This window comes from Capsicum annuum, chromosome 2 (genome assembly GCF_002878395.1).
Source record: "Capsicum annuum cultivar UCD-10X-F1 chromosome 2, UCD10Xv1.1, whole genome shotgun sequence".
Taxonomy (NCBI): domain Eukaryota; kingdom Viridiplantae; phylum Streptophyta; class Magnoliopsida; order Solanales; family Solanaceae; genus Capsicum; species Capsicum annuum.
Window position 1 is genome coordinate 151,396,209 of NC_061112.1, and position 26,167 is coordinate 151,422,375.

Sequence of the window (26,167 nt, forward strand, 5' to 3'; positions counted from 1 at the left end):
GAAAGTAACAACTTGCTCTATTCTTGAAGTGAATGCGGTAGCAGTGCATAATATGCATTAAAGAAGACAAGTGATTGAATGCACGAATATATGTGTGGAGGGACAATATGATAATGATCATCAAAAGTGGTGATATTTTCACACACATATTATGATCATAAGATATGTTAGAGAAAAAATCTCCAGATCATATGTATGCCTCGATTTGCTCCTGAAGTAGTAATATCATAAAAAAGGTTATAAGCTATCAATTTGATAGGCTTAAGGCACATTATATTTCATTCATGGGGATGAGAATTTTAATTGTTATAAGCATAGATCCATTTTCTGGGTGAATGAGGTGATATTTAGTAAAGCTTATCAATAAACGTGAACTTGATTATGATGGCTTCACAACTCACCTTCGAATGGGGAGGAATAACCAAGAAGAGTTATTCTGAAATCTACTTCTAAAGTAGTAAATCTGAAATTTATTCATGTAATAGTAAATCTGAAATTTACTAAAGGAAAAAGTACATGTCATGGTAAACTTGGAGTTTACTAAAATAAAAGTTCATAAATTGACATGAACGATTGTGATATCTCGAAGATGTGCATATTGAATAGTAGACATGTATTGAAGAACTAGAAGATTCTTCGAGAATTGTTTATGTCGCTTGTTCTCATGATAAGTTGGTTGGACCAACTAATGTTGGGATTGAATTCCTTAAATCTGGAAAATATAAAAGGTGAATATGGGTCCATTCACCTATCATGTGACATGTTGAAAAGATGCATCAATAAGATGATCACATGTACATTCATTGTCAACCTGCAGTTTGACATTCATAAAGTTGCTTGCTCAATAAAATTGAGTTAAGAGCATAATTTTTAGATTGTGCAATCAAGAAAGTTATCTTGATAATGATGGATTGACATTGAATGCCTTCGATAAATAGCTAAACCATCGCTAATGAGAACAAAGTTTCATGTGTTGGTCTGAAATATGATATGTTGCATACAATAACACTTATATGCATTAGACCAATAAATTATGATTATTTCTTCCCCCTCAATTGGTTCAAGGTCATGAACCAACTATTCCATCTAATAGTTTTGATGTGCGGTATACAACTAATGAATATACCATGATACACAAAGATGGATTCCTAAAAGAAGTAGAGGATATATGTTAATTTTCCTAACATAAGGGGGAGATTAGAAGCGCTATGAAATATGTTAGGAATTATCACCAGATCCTCATCCAAAAGATAATTCAAGTCAAATGCCGGAAGCATCTCATATAAAGCGCAAGTGCTCTTATTTTGTGTTTCTAAAGGACAAAGACTATGCATGCGTGAAGCATGGTAGACTAATCGATTCCGAATGAAAGTCCTTGAAAATAAGGAGCAAATAATCATAATAAGAAAGCAATGAGCTCTTGAAGAGCCTACTCCATAACACTTCATGAAAAACCTTATGAGAGGTTCATGTACCTGAAAATAATGAAGTGATGAGATTTCAAAATATTATGTCACACTATGAACCGATACAAAATAATATATCATCAGTAATATCTTAGATACAATATTAAGGTAATATTGTAAAAGATTACGAGGATCTGAATTCTACGTTAATTTAAGTATGCTGGTGTAGAAACATTTATCAAGTGACACGAAAGGATGCATTTTAGTAAGTATAAAACTTATTTGATTTGCAGTTCAGACACTTGAAGATGTCGCACTTGACATGTTGGATATTGTCACTTGACAAAAATCCATATGAAAATCTCTAAACTATTCAAAATGCCCGAAGCATATAAAGTTTTGGGGAAACTTTTTATTATCCTCCTAAGAGATAATTCGATGATTTGAGTATTATTGGAACTCTTGGAGAGTTTTCAAAAGCAATAGAATTTTTTGCTTAAATGAGAAACGTACAAAATTGAATAAGGATCCATTCCGATCTCAAGAAAAGAATGAGGAACTCCTTGGTTATGGAGTACCATATCTTAGTGTAATTGATGCAATAATGTATTTTGTAAGTACTATAAGGCCTGATATAGCCTTTTTCAGTTAATTTGTTAGAAAGTTTGCAGTCCCGATCTTATTGGTCATGTTGATGTTGGGTACTTATCTGACCTACATAAAGCTCGGTCTCAAATAGGCTATGTGTTCATATGCGGTGGTACTGCAATATCTTGGAGATATACAAAGTAGTCTATCGTAGCCACTTCATGAAACCATGCTGAGATAATAGTTATTCATGAAACGAGCCGAGAATGTGTGTGGTTGAGGTCCATGATACATCTCATTTGAGAAAAATATGGTTTGAAATGTGACAATGTGCTCACAGTTTTATACAGAGATAATGCAGCATGCATAACACATTTTAAGGGGGGATCCATAAAAAGGAGATGGAACGAAGTACACTTCATCAAAGTTTTTCTATACACACGAGTTATAAAAGAATGGTGATATTAATGTGCAACAAATTTGTTCAAGTGACGATGTGGCTGATTTATTCACCAAGTCTCCTTTAATTGCAACTTTCAAGAAGATGGTGCACAAGATCGGGATGCAAAGGTTCAAGGATGTTCTCATTAGGGGAAGTTAATACGCGCTGTACTTTTTTTTCCTTATGAGGTTTTTCCCCACTGGATTTTCCTTATAAGGTTTTTAATGAGGTAGCTTATATGCCTATTGTTAGAGATGTGTACTTTTTTTCTTTCACTAGATTTTTTTTCCACTGGATTTTTTCTATTAAGGTTTTAACGAGACACATTATCTATCAATTAGACATTCAAGGGGGAGTGTTGTAAAAATACCATATATAGTGAATGTCTACTTTACCATATATAGTGAATACCTACTTTACCATATATTGTGCATGTTTATTTATGGAAAAGTTACAAACTCAAGATTAATTTTTCCCTATAAATAAAGGGGTTTTGCTTCATTGTAATTCATCACTCAAGAGAAATGAGAATTACTCTCTATTCTCTATTCTTCTTCTTTGTTCTTTATTATTTCATAACAAAATACAATTTTTACAACATTATCCAAGGTAAGTATTGCAAACCACATAATACATCTTATTAACTAGAACTAAAATTAATTTTTAATTTAATATTAATATGTGAGGTAACTACAGGCTTTATGTTTTAACCAAAAAAATATTAAAGGCTTTATGTCATTTAAGAATACTATATTAAAAATAATAAGAACATAAAAATAAAAAGATAACTGTAATTTTCTTTTGGTGTGTATTTGTATATATTGAAAGCCTTATGAAAATTTTGCTTTAAGCTATTAATTTTATTGAAACGACCTTATTCACATGGGAGAGAAATAGGGACACGAACTTCCGAATATGTAATCAGTATAATAGAATCATATTTAGCCAGGAGAGAATATGTGTTCAGGTCTTCATTTAAGAATGAGGCTCGGGTCTCTGATCTCGAATTGGGAGTCAAAATTCGATTAATCAAGATCGGATCTTGGATCGAGATTCCGGTCGGATCCTAGATTTTTTATTATGAATCAGGATTCGAGGTTAGGCCCTAGGTCCAGGTTGGAAGTCAGAATTTCGTTCGAGAATCGAGGTCGAGTCACCAGTCGGAGTCAAGTCCTGGGGTCAAAGTTAGGACCTAGGTAGCAAATTAAGAGTTGTGAAAGCGGGTTGGGATCGATATTCAGATAACTAGTGGGAAAGTTGAATTTTTTGTCAAGTTTATATCCATGGCCCTAACTGTCCGGTCGAGAGTCAAATCTCGAGTAAGAATTTAGAGTAGATTCTTATATTAGGGTTGGAATCAAGAGTCTTGGATTTTGAGTCAGGGTCAGGAGTTGTATCATGCCGGTTGTTAGTAGGGATCTTAGACCGGGATCGCGTCTCGAGTCATTAGTGTTTGATTAGGTTATATCTAAAATGATTTTGGAATTTTATTTTCTTCAAATATCAAAAAATAAGTAAGAAAGCCACTTATTTTTCTTCGTACCAAACACATCCTCAAAGCTTTTGAAAAGAAAACAAATTGTATATCATTCTTCCTACACATAAAAGCTTATTCCTTTTTATTGTAAGTAATATTCACTTCATTTTATTTTACTTCGTCTTTATAATGAAAATAATTATTTTAGTTTATTTGTCTAATTTATGAAATTTTCTTTTTAAAAAGTTCTTTTCATGCCAGCCTTAGATATTAAACAACTACTTAGAGGGGTAGTAGTCAATTTTGAAGTTTTAAAAAATAATAAGATTAAATTTGTCAGATACACTATTAAATAAAAATTTCTTAAATGATATATCAAATCAATACATGTCAAGTAATATGAAACGAAGGAATTTCACCAACCACGATACAAAGTGATCCCTCTTTCACAAAACAAAATGGCCCTAATATTCACCCTAAAGCACATTTGGAGAACAATAACAATAATAACATATCCAATAATCTCAATAAAATAAGATTTAAAAATAAGATTTAAAGAGGGTAATGGGTAGATAATCTTATTCCTATTTTGGATTCATTGACTCAAGCAAATCATATAAAAAAGGTATGAAAATCAAATACAATAAAAAAAAAATCATGCTACAAACAATGAAGAAGAGAACAATAGTAACACCAAAAGAATACAATAACCGTAGCAAAAGAACACCAAGTAATATTAGAATCTAAAAATTAAAATAGTAAAAAAGTAATTATAATTTATAATATTAATAAAAAAAAAATTATACAAAGCTCAACTATTAACTTTTTGTCTCAATTCTCGTCTTTGATATCTTCCTATCTAGGAACATTGTCATGTCCTAACTGCTATCTAATCACCTCTCTCCGGCTTCTTCATATATCTCTATCTCTACTAACATTCATTATAATTAATCTATCATTCTATCAAATATTTGTATATCTTTTCTCCACTTAGTCAAGTTATTTCAAATTTATCTCTTTTCTTGTTCATCACGGATGATACTCTCACCTTGTCTCCAAAACATAATTGGAGTGTTTCCGCAATTGTAAGAAAATCAAAGCTCCCCATATGAAAAATTGAAGGGCGATTAGCCATGATTTTTTCTGTTACTTATTTTGTGCAGTTAAACTCCACAAAACACTTTGACTAGAACAATTTGCAACTCAACTTGTGTAATATTTAATTTGGAAATTATTACAAGAATTATTTTCCACTCTAAATTATTCATAATAATTCATAAACAACTTTAATTATATATTCACCTGTCCCCACCAAATATAATTCAAAATTTCAAATATCAAATTTTTGGCCAAATATAACCCCGCCCCATCCCTTCTTTTCTTGATGACAGTCTAGTGAGTACAGAGAAATGCTGAGAAGGAAACCCAGCAAAATCGAAGTCAAAATCGAAGACAAAGAAGAACTCGAAGAAGCTCGTAAACACGCCGCCCTCATCGCCGCCGCTGCCGCCACTTCTTCCTCCCCATCCCCCTCCACCGGCGCCTCCGCCACCGCCACCACCGGCGCCACCTCCCTCCTCCAACACTTCGACAGGTCCACCGCCGTAGATCCCTCCACCAAAAACACTCGCATCGGCCTCAATTAAAATCATATGGAAGTCGAAGTAAAACTCCGATTACCAGACTCCTCCGCACATCAAAAAGTCCTCTCACTTCTCTCCCCGTACCACAAAAAGACACATCATCAGCTTAACACTTTCTTCGACGGCGCTTCCGGCGAATTGAGCTCGCAACGAGCAGTTCTACGTCTCCGATTTTACGAGAATCTCAAGGGTAATACGGTAATTAACAACAGTGTTAGTCGTGTTGGAGAGTATAAAGAGGAATCGAAAATTGGAAATGAATGTGTTGATGATCCGAGGAAATTGGCGAGGTCAAAAGAGGAAGAGAATGTGAAATGCATGGTGTGTCTCAAGGGTAAAGCGGTAATTGTTAACGGTGTTAGTCGAGTAGAAGAGGATGAAGAGGAATTAGATTCGAAAATCGGGTATGAATGTGTTGATGATCCGAGGAAATTGACGGAGGTGGAGGGTTCTAGGGTTTTGAAAAGGGCAAAAGAGGAATTTCAAGTTGGGGAAGGAGGGTTTATTGGATTAGGTGGGTTTAGGAATGAGAGGAATGTGTTTGAGTGGAATGGTGTGGTGTTGGAGGTTGATGAGACTAATTATGACTTTGGGACTTGTTATGAGATTGAATGTGAAAGTTCGGAGCCTGAGAAAGTTAAGGAGATGATTGAGACGTTGTTGAAGGAGAATGGTATTGATTATAGCTATTCAAAAGTGTCAAAGTTTGCGACTTTTCGCTCTGGAAAGTTGCCTTAGTAAGTGAATCTTATAGTTACTTGGTTAATTATCTGATATTGATGCATCTACATTTCTATTACTCTCTGTTGTTGCCTCAATTATCGTATTGTAGTATTGTAGTTTCTATTATGTTATTATCTGTTGTTTTTTGTTATTATATGTGTTTGTTGTACTTCTGGTACTTCTCCCTATTACCGGTGTTAGTCGAGTGAAAGAGGATGAGGAGGAATTAGATTCGAAAATCGGATATGAATGTGTTGATGATCCTAGGAAGTTGAGGGAGATTATTCTAGGGTTTTGAAAAGGGCAAAAGAGGAATTTTATATTGGGGAGGGAGGTTTTATTGGGTTGGGTGGGTTTAAGAATGTAAAGAATGTGTTTGAGTAGAATGGTGTGTTATTGGAAGTTGATGAGACTATATATGATTTTTGGACTTGTTATGAGATTGAATGTTAAAGTTAGGAGCTAGAGAAAGTTAAAAAGGATTATTGGGACGCTCTTGAAGGAGAATGATATTGATTATAACTGTTCGAAAGTGTCAAAAGTTTGTGACTTTCCGTGCCGGATAGTTGCCTTAGTAAGTGAAATCTTGTAGTATTTGATTAATTATCTTGCTTCTTCTATGTGTCCGTTGCGATTACATGTATTTGAATTGTGTATGTGTGCATTTGTGAAGGGGAGCCTTGGTATAATTGGTAAGTTATTATCATGTGATTAGAAGGTCATGGGTTTTACATGGAAACAACCTCTCACAGAAATGCAGGCTAACGCTGTGTACAGTAGACTCTTGGTCCGGCCCTTAATCAAATCCTGAACATAGTGGTAGTTTTAGTGCACTCAATTGCCCCTTTTTATGTATACATTTGTGTAAAGTCATTTTGGGTATGCATGATATGATGTTATGCTTGATAAATTGGAGAATGAAGTTAAATTCATAAAGTGTGCCCATGATTAGTGTTAGGAAGTATTTCGTGGATTTTAATTTCCGTGATTCTTTTTTGATTGGCAAAGGTAGGTGGATGAAACGGAGGCTTGCTTGCAAAGTCTTGTTTACAGTGTGGTATATAGGCCAACTATGTTATATGTTTTTTTTTTTGACTTGCACCGGGTGTCCGAGACTCTTCGAGCCCCGACTAATCCCGGGGTGCACAGGCCATCGGCAAGGTGTTTCTCGCAAGTGCACCACGGGTAATTCAGGGTTTCACCCAGTCCGATGGCCCTCAGAAATTGTTTGCACCCAGTGGGTATCGAACTTGAGACGTTGAAAGGGAGCACCCCAAAGCTCAAGCCAATTACCACCAGGCCAACCCCTGATAAAGGCGGTGGAGATGAGGATGTTGCGATTGATGTGTAGATTTACTAGGAGAGATAAGATTTAGAATAAGCTTATCTGCGACAAGGTGAGAGTGACTTCGGTGCAAGACAAGATGCGGGAAATAAGGTTGAGATAGTTCGGGCATGTGATGAGAAGGTGCACGGATGCCCAGTGCGGAGGTGTGAGAGCTTGGCTATGAATGGATTCATGCGAGGTAGAGGTAGAGGTAAACCGAAGAAATATTGAAGGGAGGTGGTTAGACATGACATGAAGCAGCTACAACTTACCGAGGACATGAACCTAGATTGGATGGTGTGGAGGACGCGAATTAAATAGAAGGTGGTAGGAGTGCTTTGTTCTGTTAACCGTGGTAGTAGTCGTAGTGCTACACTTGTAGGGTCTTGGTGTCTTGGTGGTGTTAGTGTTATCCGTGGCAGTAGTCGTAGTGCTATGCTTTTAGGGTCTTGGTGTCTTGGTGGTGTTAGTGTTATCCGTGGCAGTAGTCGTAGTGCTATGCTTTTAGGGTCTTGGTGTTTTGGTGTTGTTGGTTGTTTTGGATAGCCCGAGTGTAGTATTACTTTGTGGTAGTCTTGTTTTTGTTGTTTTTGTTATTATATCTGTTGATTGGTCACTAGCTATTATTTCTTGTTCTTATATTATGCCATTTTTCTAGACTATTTTGTTACTACCTACTGCTTGTTCTGTCTTGAACCGGGATCTATCGGAAACAACCTCTCTACCTCAATCTGAGGTAGTGGTACGGACTGCGTACCCTTTACTTTACCCTCCCCAGATCCCACTTTGTGGGAAAATACTGGGCATGTTGTTGTTGTATTTAAGAGCAGCAAACTGTTGCAATGTATTTAGATAGGAAAGCCTCATTGCAGGTTGTGTAATGAGCTCAGAAAGTCTATCGTGGCCTCTGCATCATTTGCAATTTGCATGTTGCACCAATAAAACAGGAAAGAGATGCATCTGTTCTTAATGTGTATAACAGATTCCATTTTGCTCTAAAAAATTCTTGTTTTTCCTTTCTTTCCGGATGTTCCACCTGATGGAAACATGCATTGTATCCCGTATGTTTTGCTTGTCCTACCCCAGCCCTTTCAAGTACCAACATTTTAGAAGCTCAGCAGTTGTCCTAGGCATTGCCCAGCTATAACCCTTATACAACAACAACAACATACCCAGTGTATTCCCACCTAGTGAGGTCTGGGGAGGGTAGAGTGTACGCATACCATACCACTGCCTCAGGTGAAGTAGAGAGGTTGTTTCTGATAGACCCTCGGCTTAGAACCAATAACAGTATAGCAAACACAAAACATAAATGCATATAAACTTGTACAAGCAAAATAAACTAACAACGCTAGTCACAAGATAATACTAGAGCCACAAGATACTACTAAAAACTATATATCCGAAACCATAGACAACACTCAACCCACAAACAAGAAACTTCAGACACAAATAAAGAACGCCCCCTTACTGTTACCGACGCACTCCCACCCTTATAATATTAAGAAATGCCAGACGTGCGAGGTGAATGTGCAGTGAAAAGATGGTTGATATCCTCATCCTGCCTTTCACATAAATGACTCCTGGTGCAAATATTGATCCCCCTTTTCCGAAGGTTGTCCTGAGTAAGACTTCTGTATGCCACCAATCATGTGAAGCAGTCCACCTTCAGGGGTGGGTGCTTTGGAAAGTGGGTACTTTGTTTTTCCAGATGGTTTTCCACGACCAGTTAGAAAAGCTACAAGTTGGATTCCTTAATTACTGGTTGCATGTTCTAACCTTGAATAGACAGTTGGCCTTGCTTTTCCAAACTGAAGAGGCAACTTTAGCTTGAGCGAGATTAATCCAGTTAACTTGACCAAGTAAAGATGACACATCTCGGGCTCCCAGCCATTCATTCCACCCCTAAGGTCCTAAACCTAAAATTCCAGTCATGTTCTGACCTATAATCTGCAGTAGTAGCTTCTTGATTCTGTGCAACGTTGAACAAGACTGGAAATTGGTCTTTCAATGTGGATTCCCCTATTATATATCCATCCAAAACTTGATCTTCCTACCATTTCCCAGTTTGGAGTGTTGTATTGGAGCAGAAAGAGTCCCAGAACACTCTGATGTGTCTTCAGATGCCATATAAATTATGAGATTGTCGTAATTTTGTGGTCCAAAAGGTTCTGGAGAAAATATTTTGCAGCAATAACAATCCTCCACAGGGCCTGTTCTTCCTGGCTGAATCTCCACAGCCACTTGTATAACAGACTATTGCTTTGAACTTCCAATTTTTTACTCCAAGGCCACTTTCCTACCCGTTTCGTAGTACTGATTCCCTCCTTACCAAATTGAGAACAATAGAATCAGTCTAAGATGGTAAATCTGTTCCCTTTCTGGTTCACAAAAATTTGAAGATTTTTCAGCATATAAAAGATAAGTCATCTGTAGCCCTCCCTGATCCCTGATGCTAAGGATTAAAGCCTCTGGTCTAGCTTTGTTGTTGTGACGTCATAAGCATCCTGCTTAAACCCTCCATTACCAAAGTGAACAAAGAGGGAACAATCGCCTGCCTCAGGCCTTTTGGGTTGCAAAAAGCCTTTAGGAGCCCCATTAATGATGACAAATAATTTTACAATAGAGATGCAGTAGAATATCCACTTTTCACCATAACACCAACTTCAACATGTTAACAAGGAACTCACCGTGAACATTATCAAAGACTTTCTCCATATCTATATTGTATAAGATTCCTGGCTTCCCTTGCTTTACTCTAGAATCAAGGACTCGGTTGCAGTAAGTGCGACATCCACTACCTGCCTCCCCTTCATGGAAGCCATTTCAGGTGTGACACTAAATTACTCATTACTATTCTCAGCCTGTTCTAAAGTAACTTGAGAGCACTTTGTGCTGTTTGTAGAAGCTTCCAATAAGACTAATAATGAGCTGACCTTAATCCAATTTACATTACATCATTTCTTGTTTGAAAACACGTGTCACTAAATTTGATCAGCGCTTTGCTAATGTAAATGTGGCTTAAATTTTGTTATCATGACTTCATTCTTATATCAGACATAATAGGAAGTATGTAATGGATGTACTGAAGATACAAATTTGGAACTGAAGGAGCAAGATAGAGATCTCTTTCACTTATGAATGGATGGTTTCAAATTAGTTTAATCCATCTCCATCAAATCCATGTTTTCTAAGTTACGGATTAATTAGGATTTTACATTGTATACATCACACCCTTGGGTGCAATCCTTCCCCGGACCCTGCTAATGCGGTATGCTCTGTGCACCGGGCTGCCCTTTTTTATATCCTATCATTGTAAATGACCTTGTTTACCCAACTAACTATGTGACTAAGTGAAAAAGTTCAAATATGTGCATTATACTAGTTGAAATACTTTGAAGTTCAAATCTTTTTATTAAATGATGTTACACCATAGTCAAAACAATGACTACTTGATTAGTACTAATTGAATTCTTTGACATGAGGAGTCTTGGAACTTGAGAGGTGTCTCAAGTAAATTTTGGTTATCTAATTGGGGGAATATGTCAAACAAACGACGACACAGAGACGATTGAGTTGGATTTTTTCTTACTACTACCATGGCCTTACTAATGCCATCCTAAAACCTTCGAAGAGTTTATTTGTTTAATATAGAGGTATGGTGGCATCTGTTTTACGTCTCTGCTATTTTCCTTGCCTGGGATGATTCATATAGTTGCTTTACCACTTTTAAGTGTTAATTTAAAATTCTTAGTAGCACATTGGCCGAGAATTTAAAATTCATATGAGTTTCTAACATGAGATTATTATTGTGTTATTACTAATACAAGGGTGTATTGTACTCAACCTTACCTTGCATTTCTGCTAGAGGCTGTTTCCAAGGCTTGAACCCGTGACCTCCTGGTCACATGACAACAACTTTATTAGTTACTTCAAAGCTCCCCTTCATTTATAGTTAAAGAACTTAGTCTATTCTTGTTTATGAGGCAGTTTGATATGTTGATGTTTCTCGTCAGAAAATGTGAAGGTAAAGGTATTAACTATATGGTATGCAGTATGTGTAAAATAGAAAAGATCAGATGTACATATAATTAGAACGCATCTGCAAAATAGCTGAAGATTTCGCTTATGAGTAATAACATGGTCCAGGTGGTAAACCAAGTAGGCTTACCTGAAAAAGCCCCTTTAATCAAGAAACATTAAACCCAAATGGTCCGCTGTCATCTGCATCATATGCAGGTTTGGTTGCCCGGGTGGTCACCCGTGATTTTGTTGGTTATAATGTCAAGAAACTATCTCATTTTTATTTTTCGGTAGGTGAGCAAACATTATAGAGTTCCTGTATTTACTAGTGATTGAGCTCTTGGAGGTTTTGTCTCTGGCAATAGGGTAAAATGGTAATAGCGGGCTTGCGAATGCACTTCTCAATTGCCAAAGGTGTTAATTATCATTTCTTCAAGCACACATTTTGCAGCTGTATTGGGCCAAGTGTTCTAATATTTTCATCTTCAGCACGATTAGTTTCTCCAATCATATTGGATTTCCTGCATTTTCTTTGGATTTTTCCATGTTTTCTGAACAAAGTGAAATCTGAGCATGAATCTTTGTTAAGACATTATGTCATGCATCACTTCATATCACTTGATTTCTCGCGGTGATTTCAATTTAGGTGACTAAACAGCTATATATTTCTATTAACTGCAGATTTGCCTCCTAGATGGTAACCATATCTCGAAAGCTTGAAGTGTTCATTGCCTCAATATTTTGCAGTTAAGTTTTACCATCTAGCATATGATTTGGTGGACGACTTGACAGCCATGAAATAATATTTTGTGGTTTCCTAATCATTTACCCTCCTTGCTAACAAGAGTTTCCTTAAACCTCTAGAATATTAGTTTCTTATTTTATTTTTGGGGTACTATTTAGTGCATAAACATCTTCTATTAGATTATGAACCTTAATTTTGGACTGTATGTTAATCTTGATATATTTCTCTGTTGTTAACTAATTTGCCTGTCTTTCAATGTTTGCTTTGTTAGCTTTCACATGACCTGATTAGTTCAATTGTAACACTGTGTTTGGTATGATGGAAAATGTTAAATGTTTTCCAATTTTCCTTTGTTTGGTTGTAATGGGATGTTGGGAAAATATTTTCCACAACTCATTTTCCTTCATTTGATGGAAAATGACTTCCCTCATGAGTTAAGGGAAGTCATTTTTCACAAAATGACAAATGAGACTTGTGACTCCATCCCCATTCCTTTTCCCCATCTCAACAATACTCATATTCACATAACTCAAAAAATTTACATTACTCGAAAATATTTTTCACTGTACTTTGCTTCAATTTTTCACTGCTTGAAATAAAAAAAAATGAAACCCGGATTTTTTCCATTTCCAATGTTCCTTGAATGTATTGTTATTTTATATTTATAGAGAAAGGCTTACCTATGTTACTTTTGCTAATTGCATATTTCATCATGTCATCGATGTAACTTGTTTCACGAGGTTGAATAAGCTTGTCGTTCCGTCATATTTCTATTGATTGTAGTATCTTGAGATTGTCCTGACAAAATGTTGAAAAGTGTCTCATATATTTGCTAATTAATAGTTGCTTAAATTTAGTGATTGTAGTATTTTAGAATTCGATATTGATATTATTTGTCATGCTTAAATTATTTCTTACAAATTGTTGAGTTGTTAGAGGCACTGATATACTAGTTAACAGTTAGTAGTATTTTCTAAAAAATAATTTTTCACTCACCAATCAAACACTAAAAAATATTTTTCTAAAAAATATTCTCTACTCACCAACCAAACAACATAAAATATTTTTCGAAAAATATTTTTTCACTTACCAACCAAACATGAGAAAATAAGTAGAAAACCAACTTATTTTTCGGGAAAACATTTTCCATGGAAAATATTTTCCAATCATACCAAACACAAGTTGATAAGCAAGATACAAAATTAGTTAAAAAGTTCTACTGTTTTTGTACAAACTTTTCATTGACAGGATTTAAACTAATCAACAGGAAAAATGCAAGAGAAGGATAAACCTTCAATTTGTGTCTTTATCAGACATTATTGTTGATTGATCATGTTTTACAACATAAGAGACAACTATTTCTCACAAGAAACAATCAGATATTATTGTTGATTGATCATGTTTTACAACATAAGAGACAACTATTTCTCACAAGAAACAAATTCTGGTGAACCTTGCCGTGTTTGGATGGTTGTTACGTATCGTTCAACATGTATCATATTGTAGATATAGCAAGTTATTGTTTTGATGAATATAATGTGTGGATAAACTGTATCGTCTTTCATTGTTACACAATGTCACAGGATAAACCTACCAGAAAAATATGATATAGGGTAAAACTATTATAAATAGATTTGGTAAATGATTATAAACAAAATTCCAAATGAGGAAAAAGATTATAACAAGGTAACAACCGGATTAACGTTGCGATCGCACCAGGTCGGTTGTTACATATGTAAAATATCTTCGCGATCACACCAGATCGGTTGTTACATATGTAACATGAGATGTTTTGTAACATCTTGTTACTACGTTGAATTTAATGTAGGATACAATAAAGATTAAGTAACAATTAAAATAAGCATTTTATTTAAATTTAATTTACTATACAATAAAGCTTAAGTAACAACTAAAATAAACATTCTATTTAAACTAACAACACAATATAATATAATACAATAGGTAACAACCATCCACACAAGTTGGTACGTTTCCAAGCTGAGGCGACGACGACGTTACACAAAGGTTTGCCATCTTCCCAGCTCCACCAAAATCCCAACAAAACCTACTTACCAACAATAGGTAGATTCAATGTACTGGTAAGTGCTTGATCTACCAAAATGCAGACATACAGCAAGTTGTTCATCATCAGATTCCACATCATGAATGCCATTGTCAAAATCACAAAGCTTATAGAATGACTTATCCACCAAGTTGTAACGTAGTAGGGCCTTTTCAGGTATATGCAAGATCAAGAATGTATCCTCTTCTTTCTCTCCCCTTACAACATTTAGCACATCCATAGCATAGTAATGAAAATCTGTTGTCTCGAGATAACGTCGAATCATACAAGAAAATGCTAACACAACATCTTCAACATTAACCTCGTACTTCAAGAACCACCCTGTACCATCACGATTCATCTCGTAGATGTTGTACAAAGCTAAGTTATGGAGATTCACTTGTATAAGGTGCAAATGGCCATAAGACTCTCCGAAATAGACGATCCTCCTGGACTTCAATTGAATAGGAACCTTTTCTTGTTCCACGTTGAAACGCTGGTTACATGAGATATAAATAGCTCCATTCCAGTAAACTAGTCCGTTATTGAAACTTATATCGTAATCTCTAGGAAAAGGGGGACCGGAAACTCTTCATTTCTTAATTTCAGATGAGTAAATCTCAATCTGATAGTTCGCGGGTTCAAGTTCAGAAATTTGGAGACAGATAACTTTGTAATAAGGTGATTTCAATGGATCAGAAATTTGGTGAATTGTTGAGTAGTCAGTCGGGTTGATGATGTAGTAGCTTTCGTTAAACATGAAAGGATTATGAAATGTGCGACAGAGCAAAAGGCCATTGCGAGATAAACATTCTATGAGAGTCATCGTGTCGTAGAAAAGGAAACTTTTGTAAAGGTACTGGAATTGGATTTTCCAGGCTAAAAGACACAAACTTATGAGAATGGTTGGTTAAAAATGAACAATGGTACAAAAAGGGTTGCTCCAAAACATGGAAGAATGGGCCAATTTTGCTCTCGAACTATTCGAAATGGGGTAGTTTTCTAATTTTTAAGTGAGAAATGGTTATACAATTTATTTTCTTACGTTGTTATTATATACTTAGTTTTTTCCCACTTGATTTTTGGTATCCGTATTAGAACTCCGACTAATTTGAATTGCGTATTGCAGGACCCATTCTGGGAGTTAGCACTCCCAACAGAATCTTCTCAATATCCAGGACTAGGGGAGTACATCGATCGGTTCGGTTCGATTTTATGTGTTATTGGTTCAGTTTATTGGTTTTTGGTTTTCAAATATGTAAAACCAATAACTAACCAATAAGATATTTTCTTATCGGTTTCGGTTTATCGGTTTGGTTTTCGGTTTAATAATAAAAAAATACTTATAAAATAGAAATAGTAACAACTAACATAAAAAACAAAATCTTAGTTACCGCCAAAATCCTACGCAATGCATTTTAGTTTACAAGAATCTTCAAACTTGAACTGAATGTTAGTTAAAAAAAAAATTAAATCCTAATTGTTGGAAGCTATAAATGCTTCAAGTTTTTCAATACGATAATAGCCGAGTTTTATATTGTGCCTTTGTTGCCCTGAATAGGTTACTACTTTCTGAATCACTGAATTGTGAATAAATAGGGGAAAAGGACACTCTATGACTTTTTTAAAAAATAATAGCCCAATTATAGCCCAAGTTTGGTATTTGGACAACTAATGTCCAGTCGGCTAAACAAATGTCATTTTATGACCATTTCCTAATCTTTCCCAATTTGGGTCATTTTGATCCACGTAATCAATATACAGTCCATATACAATACTGATACGGTCTATATACAATATTGATACAATATTCAACTTGGGTAATTCGGCCCTTTTAAAAATATTTCAATTTTTTTTTTACTATAAATTTTTAAATTGATCAAATATTCTGCTTTTTTTTATTGTTTAGAAATAATAATTAAATTATATAAAAACGATATAATTATTAAATAGAATATGAATATATATAACATATATATATAGAAATTGTATAGTTCTATCAAATATGATATGTACAATATATAGAAAGTGTATACAAATTATATTATTGTTGTATAAAATGTGTAAAAAAAAGTACAATTATTATATAAATTATGTATCAAAACTGTATAATTTCCGTATAAGATTTGTATAAAACCTGTATAAAAGTTGTGTAAAAAAGGTATAGAACCAGTCAGTAAATTAAAATGGCTATAAAGTGAAATTTAAATTCCATGGTTATTTTCAAGGAATTAGTTTAATTTGAAGTGCAAATGTACAATTATTATATAAATTATGTATTAAAACTGTATAATTTTCGTATAGAATATTTATGTATAAGATTTGTATAAAACCTGTATAAAAGTTGTGTAAAAACGGTATAGAACCAGTCAGTAAATTGAAATGGCTAGAAAGTGAAATTTAAATTCCATGGCTATTTTCAAGGAAATAGTTTAATTTTAAATGTCGTTTCTGTCCTTTCCCCCAATAAGTAGTGCATATATATATACATACATACATACATACATACGTACATACATACATATATCTATCTTTTTATCTATCTATAGATAGATAGATAGAGATAGATTTATATATATAACATCAATAGGGATAAAACAATAACTTAGTATATCCTTATTGGGTTATCGGTTTAATCGATAACCTAATAAGCTAAAATCGAAATCGAACCGTTTACCCAATAATTTTTTTTATAAAATCAATAAAAAATCGTTAATCCGATAACATTTTTAGCGGTTCGGTTTATCGATCGGTTCGATTTTTGCACACCCCTATTTAGGACTCACACCAAAAATCTCTGGTTAAGGATAAAATAGTCATTGCAATCTGGCCGAAAGTCACTTGTTGCAAAAACAACAACAACCCAATATATTCTCACACACCGAGGTTTGGGAAGGATGAAATGTACGCCGTTCATACCTCTACCACCGAAGAAGTAGAGAGGTTGTTTTCGATTAAAGCCACTTGTTGCATAAGCTCAAATTTGGAGCTTTCGAAACAGCATTAAAGCCCAAAACTGGTACACCATAAGATGAAACAATATAAAATGAGATCTAGTTTTCAAGGTAATTATCCTTTCAAAAAATTAAGATGGAAAAATTAGCTCAATTGCAATTAGTCAGTATGTGATGATTAGCAATTAAGAAAAATCAAAGTATTCTACAGTAGGTAATAGTTGTGAAAATCTCACTAGTTTTTCCATCTCATCACAATTCACACACACACTGAACTCCGTACACTTCACACAGTCTCCGATCACCCAAATTTCAGTAGATCTGATTCCTCCGCTGCTCATCACCGCCCTTTATCATGGCCTTCTCCTCCCGCCGCGGCGGAGCTGGTTGGGCCCACTCACTTCTCCCCACCACCAAACCTTCCCCACGACAACCTCGTAAATCCCGCCGACGTACTGCCGTCCGTGACTTTATCTTCTCTAATTTCTTCACAATTGGTCTCTCTTTATCTCTTGTCGTCTTCATCTTTATCGTTTACAGCTACGGAATCCCTAAACCACTTCTTTCGACCCATTTTCCTAATGCCCGAACCCGATTCCCTCGAATCAGAAAAACCAGTTCCCGGAAATCGCCTGGAAGCGATGGCTTTGCGGGTGCGGTTGTGGATATTACTACGAAGGGATTGTATGATAAGATTGAGTTTCGGGACGAAGATGGTGGTGCTTGGAAGCAAGGGTGGAAGGTGAATTACAAAGGAAATGAATGGGATACAGAGAAATTGAAGATATTTGTCGTACCGCATTCGCATAATGATCCTGGTTGGAGGCTTACTGTTGAGGAATATTATGATAGGCAGTCCAAACTCATCCTAGATACCCTTGTTGAAACTCTTCCAAAGGTAAATTTTACTGTTAGGTTTAGTGTTATGTGATGATATTTTTAGTTTGATCTGATCGTTTTAATTGACCTGATTTTGGTATGAGCTTGAGGAGTGGTAGAGGTAGGATTAGGAAGTACTGGGGTGAGATGATTTGGCAAGGGATGGCGTAACTTTAGCTCACGGAGGATATGACACTTGATAGGATGGGGTGGAGGTCGAGAGTTAGGATTGTAGTTTAGTAGGTTGTCTGAGTGTTTTGTTTTCCCATTGGGGTGAGGTGATTAGGCAGGAGATGGTGCAACTTTGGCTCTTTGAGGATATGACCGTTGATAGGATGGTGTGGAGGTCAAGAATTAAGTTAGTAGGTAGTCGGGTGTTTTGCTTTACCTTTTCGGAGTATTATAGTTGTAGTCTTGTAATTTCGCGTTCTTATATTTTTATTGCTATTGGTTGTTTCTCTAGCCTTAATTGTTGTAATTTTTTTTTTGTTCTTATTGCTTGCTGTTGTCGTCGCCGTGTTTTTCATCTGTTTGGAGCTGAGGGTCTGCTGGAACAGTGTCTCTCCATTTAAAGGAAGAGGTGAGGTCGCCTATAGGTTTGTAAGGCTAGGGAGCGGAAGGGTCGTGACCTCGACCAAGTGAAGTGCATTAAGGGGGAAGATGGTAGTGTTTTGGCGGAGGATGTTCACATCAAGAAGAGATGGCAGGAGTACTTCCATAGACTTTTGAACGAGGAGAGGGACAGAGGCATTGAGTTAGGGGAGCTGGAGCACTCGGAGGAGAGCCGTGATTTCAGTTTACTATAGACGTTTTAAGGTTGAGGAGGTCAGAGAGGCGATTCGTAGGATGCAGAGGGGTAGGGCGACGGGGCCTGACAAGATTCCGGTAGATTTTTGGAAGTATGTTGGTGAGGCAGGTTTAAGGTGGTTGATTGACCTGTTTAATGGCATTTTCAAGACTGGGAGAATGCCTGAGGCGTGGAGATGGAGTACGATGATTTCGTTATATAAAAATAAGGCTGACATTCAGAGCTGCAACAACTATAGGGGTATTAAGCTGTTGAGTCACACTATGAAGATTTGGGAGAGAGTGGTTGAGCGGAGATTGAGGAGGGTCGTGTCCGTTTTGGATAATCAGTTTGGATTTATGCCTGGTCGCTCGATGACATAGGCAAACAGAGGCAATCCACCTAGTGAGGAGATTGGTGGAGTAGTATAGAGAAAGGAAGAGGGATTTACACATGGTGTTCATCGACCTGGAAAAGGCTATGATAAAGTCCCGAGGGAGGTCCTTTGGAGATGCTTGGAGGTGAGAGGGGTCCCGGTGGCGTACATCAGAGCTATTAAGGACACGTACGATGGAGGCTAGACTCTGGTGAGGACGGCGGAGGAGACTTAGAGCATTTTCCGGTTGAGACAGGATTGCATCAGGGATCGACTCTTAGTCTGTTCCTTTTTGCGTTGGTGATGGACGTATTGACGCGGAGTATTCAAGGCGAGGTGCCTTGGTGTATGTTATTTGCGGATTATGTAGTGCTGATTGATGAGACGCGGGGGTGGGGGGTGTGGTGTAAACGACAAATTGGAAGTTTGTAGGCAAATCCTTGAGTCTAAGGGGTTCAGATTGAGTAAGTCCAAGACGGAGTATTTGGAATGCAAGTTTAGTGACTTGAGGCAGGAGGACGAGGTGGTGGTGAGGTTGGACTCCCAGGATGTTTGTAAGAGGGATAGTTTTAAGTATTTTGGGTCTATGATTCAGGGGAATGGTGAGATTGATGAGGATGTCTCTAAACGTATTGGAGCTGGTTGGATGAAGTGGAGGCTCGCCTCGGGAGTGTTGTATGATAAGAAGGTGCCCCTTAGGCTTAAAGGCAAATTCTACTGAGTGACAGTTCGTCCGGCCATGTTGTATGGAGCGGAATGTTGGCCGGTCAAGCACTCCCACATAAAAAAATTGAAGGCGACAGAAATGAAAATGTTGCGTTGGATGTGTGGGCTTACTAGAGGGGACAAGCTTAGGAATGGGATTATCCGGGAGAAGGTGGGAGTGGCTTCGGTGGAGGACAAGATGCAGGAAGGAAGACTGAGATGATTTGGGCATGTGATGAGGAGGGGCACGGATGCCCCAGTACGTAGGTGTGAGGGGCTAGCTTTGGATGGTTTCAGGAGGAGTAGAGGCAGGTCGAAGAAATATTGGAGGGAGGTGATTAGACATGACATGGAGCAGCTTCAGCTTACTGAGGACATGACCCTAGATAGGAAGGTGTGGAGGTCGCGGATAAGGGTAGAAGGCTAGTGTGAGTGTGTGGGTTGTAGTAGGCAGCCAAGAGAGATCCTGTGTAGCAGGGTTAATAATCCTAGGACTATGTACATAGGTGTCTTTGGTATGTGAGTATATGTTGTGACTAGGTGGGTGTCCTATTTCTTATTTCTTAGTTCCTATTTTCTCTTTTAGTGTTGCCCTTATTTCTCGTATTTTCGTATTTCTCTGATTTCTATTGTATTATTTCTTATTTCTTATTTCTGTTGTGTCATCCAACTCCTTGTTTACTATTATTTTTCTTGAACCGGGGGTCTATCGGGAACAGCCTCTCTACTTTTTCGAAGGTAGCGGTATGGTCTGCGTACATCTTACCCTCCCCAGACCCCACTTTGTGGGAATACACTGGGTTTGTTGTTGTTGTTGTTGTGAGGTCGCATATACAGTAACCTCCCTAGATCCCACGTATGGCACTTGTGGGATTACACCGGGGATGTTGTTGTTGTTGATGATCTCCGAGAACCCCTTTGTTGATTATTGCAATGAAACTGGTCCAAATGGAGCAGAATGAGTATTTAAATTGTTATAACAGGTTTCAGCTAGTTTGAGATTGAGGCATATTTGTAGTGGTAGTTGTTATTGCTTACTATGGATGTTAAATTTCTGAATAACTTTTTGGTTGTTGAATTCTGTCCCTTTTAGGATTCTCGGAGGAAATTTATATGGGAAGAGATGTCCTATCTGGAAAGATGGTGGAGGGATGCAACCGAGGAAAAGAAAGAGGCATTTACCAATCTAGTGAGGAATGGGCAGCTAGAAATTGTTGGAGGTGGTTGGGTGATGAATGACGAGGTAAACCTCCATGAATGTTATATACTGTTGAAACAATAGAATATACGGATTAAAGAACAGCTCTGCAAGGTGGGAGTCACAATTCTTCCTATAATTGCAGTGACAAATAGCTTTTTTTAGTGCATTATTGGAAAAAAATATTTAAAAGGAAATGCCATAATTATTAGAAAAAATTGTTCAAATACAGATTTTTGGATTGTTGAAATTGCTTTTGTAGGATTCAAATTTATTCCGAGTAAATGGAGCTTTGGCAGTTTTATGTCATTATGGTTGACTAACGGCCTTCAATCTATCCTTTTTCTGCAGGCTAATTCACATTACTTTGCAATTATTGAACAGGTAAACAAGAAGCTTTTCTTCCCTTTCAAACATGTAGTATGGATTGTATCTATAAATGAAAAAATAGAGATTATTTCTTCCCTTTGGTTGTAGTATAGGATGTAACTAAGTTCTTCTTGCTTGTCATTTGTAATTTACAACAGATTAGAATATTATCTGAAATCGAGACTGATATTTCTTTTATTTAGGGAAGTGCTATGGTGATTTTGTCCTCTAAATATAATGCTAGTATTGTTGTGGTGGATGCTTATTGATAGACTTTTGACACGTAATTATTTGTCACTAGATGTATATTGAAAGGAATGGTGTGAACTGGCCATATTTTAGACTCGGGTAGATAATAGCTCATTTTGCAAAAATGAGATATCGAACTCTCATAGAGGCTACAATTGCATATGAACGGGCATGTTTTACTTTATATGCAACAACATACCCATTGTAGTTCGTATATTTTACTCTGTGTATTTATCGTATAAGGTACCTCTTATGTATGAAAGAGTCGCAGCTTAAAACTTTAAAATTCACCCAATCCTCTTCTCTAATAAATATGTCAAGGAAATTTCTCGTAGAATCATTAATAATTGGCTGTAACTGGATTTTCTCATGCAGGGAAAACTTGTTAAATCAATTTCATTGTTTGAGATTAAAAACCAATGGGGTATCAATTATAACAGGCAACTTAATTTTTCTGGTATATGGTATTTCACTTCATGAAAGTTTCGTATATTTGTAGGTTTTATGTCGTTTGACTCACAAACAAGGAAAAAATTGTTGTTTGACTTTAGTTGGTTGCTTGATAGTTGCTAATTTATTTGCCAATCTAGATTGATTTAGATTAGCTTTTCTATTAAATTGGAGATGAAGTGGTCTCTTTCGACCGTCCTTGTTTTGCATGTTTTGGTGCTTATTCTGTTTCCTTCCTAATTCCTGTTGGTCTCATATTCATTTGCTTCTCATTCCATTATGTGCTATTCTCTAATCTAAATCTCCATTTTGCATTCATGCTCAGATCACAGAAGGAAATATGTGGTTGAATGCGACTATCGGTGTAATTCCTAAAAATTCTTGGTCTATTGATCCCTTCGGTTATTCACCAACTATGGCATATCTTTTGCGGCGTATGGGTTTCGAGAACATGCTAATACAGAGAACTCATTATGAGTTGAAGAAGGAACTGGCGTTATACCGGAATTTGGAATATGTGTGGCGACAGAGCTGGGATGCTGAAGAAAGAACTGATATTTTTGTCCATATGATGCCATTTTATTCCTATGATGTTCCACATACTTGTGGACCTGAGCCTGCAATTTGTTGTCAGTTTGATTTTGCTCGAATGTACGGGTTTGCTTATGAGCGGTGTCCTTGGGGAGAACATCCTGTGGAGACCATACAGGAAAATGTGAAGGAAAGAGCACTTAAACTATTGGATCAGTACAGAAAGAAATCGACGCTATATAGAACAAATACACTTCTTGTTCCCCTAGGTGACGATTTCCGATATGTCAGTGTTGATGAAGCAGAGGCTCAGTTTCGGAATTACCAAATGTTGTTTGATTATATCAATTCCAACCCTGGCTTGAACGCAGAGGCTAAGTTCGGTACTTTAGATGATTATTTCCGAACGCTGCGTGATGAGGCTGACAGAGTAAACTATTCTCGTCCACATGAGATTGGATCTGGTGAGATTGTGGGGTTTCCTTCTCTTTCAGGTGATTTCTTCACTTATGCTGACAGGCAACAGGATTACTGGAGTGGCTATTATGTCTCTAGGCCTTTCTTCAAGGCAGTTGATCGTGTTTTGGAGCATAACCTTCGCAGTGCTGAAATGTTGATGGCTTTCCTGTTAGGATACTGCCAGAAAATACAGTGTGAAAAATTCCCTACTGGATTTTCCCACAAATTGACCGCAGCCAGAAGGAACTTGGCACTTTTTCAGCATCATGATGGGGTCACTGGCACTGCCAAGGACCATGTGGTGCAGGACTATGGATCACGGATGCACATGGCTCTGCAAGACCTTCAAATTTTTATATCTAAGGCTATTGAGGTGTTACTAGGGATGCGCCATGAGAAAAATGACCAATATCCTTCTCAGTTTGAACCAGCTCAGTCGAGATCTAAATATGATGCCCAACCAGTGGTTAAAGCCCTCAGCGCTCGTCAAGGAACAGTTCAGACAGTGGTCCTTTTTAATCCATCGGAGCAGACAAGAAATGAAGTCGTTATGGTCACTGTTGAGAGGCCGGACGTAACAATCTTGGACTCAAACTGGACATGTATTAAAAGCCAGATATCTCCAGAATTGGCACATGATAAGAAAAGAACTTTATCTAGAAGACATCGTGTGTACTGGAAAGCTTCAGTACCTGCCATGGGATTGCAAACATATTATGTTGCTAATGGATTTGCTGGATGTGAGAAGGCCATACCTGCACAACTTAGAATATTAGTGTCTTCTGGAAATTTCTCCTGCCCAGCGCCATACACTTGCTCAAAGTTGGACAGCAATGAAGCATCAATCCAGAATGAACATCTGACACTCACCTTTAGTACCAAGTTTGGCTTGTTGCAGAGAGTAAGCCATAGTGATGGTAGACAAAATGTTATTGATGAGGAAATTGATATGTACTCTAGCTCGGGTGGAGCCTACCTGTTCAAACCGGAGGGTGAGGCTGCGCCAATTGTACAAGCTGGTGGGACAATGGTTATCTCGGAGGGCCATTTGGTACAGGAGGTCTATTCTTACCCAATTACAGCATGGGACAAATCTCCAATTTCCCATAGCACCCGTATATATAATGGTCACAGTACCATACAGGAACACATTATTGAGAAGGAGTATCATGTTGAGCTTCTTGGTCATGAATTCAATGACAAGGAATTGATAGTTAGGTACAAGACTGATATTGGAAACAAAAGGATTTTCTATTCTGATCTAAATGGATTCCAGATGAGCCGTAGAGAAACCTATGATAAGATCCCTACACAGGGCAACTATTATCCAATACCTTCCCTTGCATTTATGCAAGGACCAAATGGACACCGCTTCTCTGTCCACACTAGGCAGTCATTGGGTGTTGCAAGTCTCAAGGATGGATGGTTAGAAATAATGCTTGACAGGAGATTGGTAAGGGATGATGGACGTGGTCTAGGCCAAGGAGTGCTGGATAACCGTGCAATGAATGTCGTTTTCCATATCCTTATGGAGGCTAATGTTACAGCAGCCGCAAACCACACTACAGGTCCTCATCCTCGAAATCCGTCTCTTCTATCGCATTTGGTTGGTGCCCACCTAAACTATCCTCTTCATGTATTCATTGCTAAGAAATCTGAGGCAATCTCTGTACAGCCACCCCCTAGGTCCTTTTCTCCATTGGCAGCTTCTCTACCTTGTGACTTGCATATTGTCAACTTCAAGGTTCCACGCCCTCTCAAGTATACCCAACAACTTGAAGAGCCTAGGTTTGCCCTAGTCTTTCAGAGACGACACTGGGATTCTTCTTACTGTAGAAAGGGCAGGTCAGAATGTTCAAGTGTATCAGATGTGCCTGTTAATCTGTTTGACATGTTCAAGAGTCTGGCTGTGTCGAATGTAAAAGCTACTTCTTTAAATCTTTTGCATGACGACATAGAGATGCTTGGATATAGCGGCCATTTTGGAGATGGAGCTCATGATGGACATGTCCTCATTTCACCCATGGAGATACAGGCTTACAAGTTGGAACTAAAGTTCCACTCGTGAAGGTAGGAACACTTGTATATCTTTTTCCCAACTGAAGCCGAATTAGGGTGTGCTCGTGCAAGGACCACCACTGCAACTCTTTCTTCAGATCACAACTTTAACATTACTGTACTTTGGAGGGATGAAGGTAGAAATTCTCAAAGTTGCGGTTTGCCTAGAGGGTTTTAAACATTGACAGTTGAGGCTTGAGGGGTTGGGAATTGTTTCGGCCGTAACAGCTACTCCAGAAAACATTCAGTGAAGAACCTTATGGTACTGAAACTGCTGGTGTTAACGGAATATCCTATCTTATATGAAGGAGAACTTCATTGCTCATGGTTCTCTTCCAAGAAGACATTAAAGTAGACGGGATTAGAATGTTTAGTTAATTTTTAGGTCACACAGTGAAGAAGTTTAGTTTATTATTAGAATATAGTACATGTTTTTGTTATTAAGCTTATGATGACAATGCTTGACAGATTGTGAAAATGAGTCTTTTTGAATCACTTGTTTAAAAAGAAAAATTCCTCAGAAACTGGCTGTAGCTGGAATGGAAACTATTGTGTTTTCTAGTTCCGTCTTGCGTTTCATAGCCATGAAAATTAAAATTAAAGTTGGAGTTGGTATTATGTTTGTCCATGAATATAATTGAAGTTATTGTTTTTGAATTTTTGTGAGAGAAGAAAGATGGAAAAACGTGAATAACTTTTTCTAGTTTTTCACTTTT

At 37.1% G+C, this 26,167-nt stretch overlaps 2 protein-coding genes across 3 annotated transcripts; both read left to right on the top strand.

The window, feature by feature from the left end:
• Window positions 1–5,242: 5,242 nt before the first annotated feature.
• LOC107860592 (triphosphate tunnel metalloenzyme 3) lies at window positions 5,243–12,630 on the top strand. Of its 2 annotated transcripts, XM_016705993.2 has the most exons (2): window positions 5,243–6,293; window positions 12,311–12,630. In XM_016705993.2, coding segments are annotated over exons 1-2 (729 nt in total). In that variant the 5' UTR covers window positions 5,243–5,565; the 3' UTR covers window positions 12,312–12,630. The 2 variants fall into 2 exon arrangements, with proteins under 2 accessions (XP_016561479.1, XP_016561480.1); XM_016705994.2 differs by lacking the exon at window positions 12,311–12,630 and having other exon boundaries at window positions 5,267–6,294.
• A 4,796-nt stretch (window positions 12,631–17,426) lies between these two features.
• LOC107860595 (alpha-mannosidase 2) lies at window positions 17,427–26,016 on the top strand. The gene is made up of 4 exons (XM_016705995.2): window positions 17,427–18,288; window positions 21,231–21,380; window positions 21,687–21,719; window positions 22,729–26,016. Exons 1-4 carry the CDS (start codon window positions 17,746–17,748, stop codon window positions 25,459–25,461), a joined length of 3,459 nt encoding a protein of 1,152 aa, XP_016561481.1. The 5' UTR covers window positions 17,427–17,745; the 3' UTR covers window positions 25,462–26,016.
• Window positions 26,017–26,167: the final 151 nt, after the last annotated feature.

Bases quoted from the DNA above. Each gene is read 5' to 3' on its own strand.
- LOC107860592 (XM_016705993.2), top strand. From the start codon at position 5,566: ATGGAAGTCGAAGTAAAACTCCGATTACCAGACTCCTCCGCACATCAA.
- LOC107860595 (XM_016705995.2), top strand. From the start codon at position 17,746: ATGGCCTTCTCCTCCCGCCGCGGCGGAGCTGGTTGGGCCCACTCACTT. The intron at 18,289-21,230 runs GTAAATTTTACT...TGTCCCTTTTAG, and splicing joins TTGTTGAAACTCTTCCAAAG to GATTCTCGGAGGAAATTTAT. The intron at 21,381-21,686 runs GTAAACCTCCAT...CTTTTTCTGCAG, and splicing joins GTTGGGTGATGAATGACGAG to GCTAATTCACATTACTTTGC.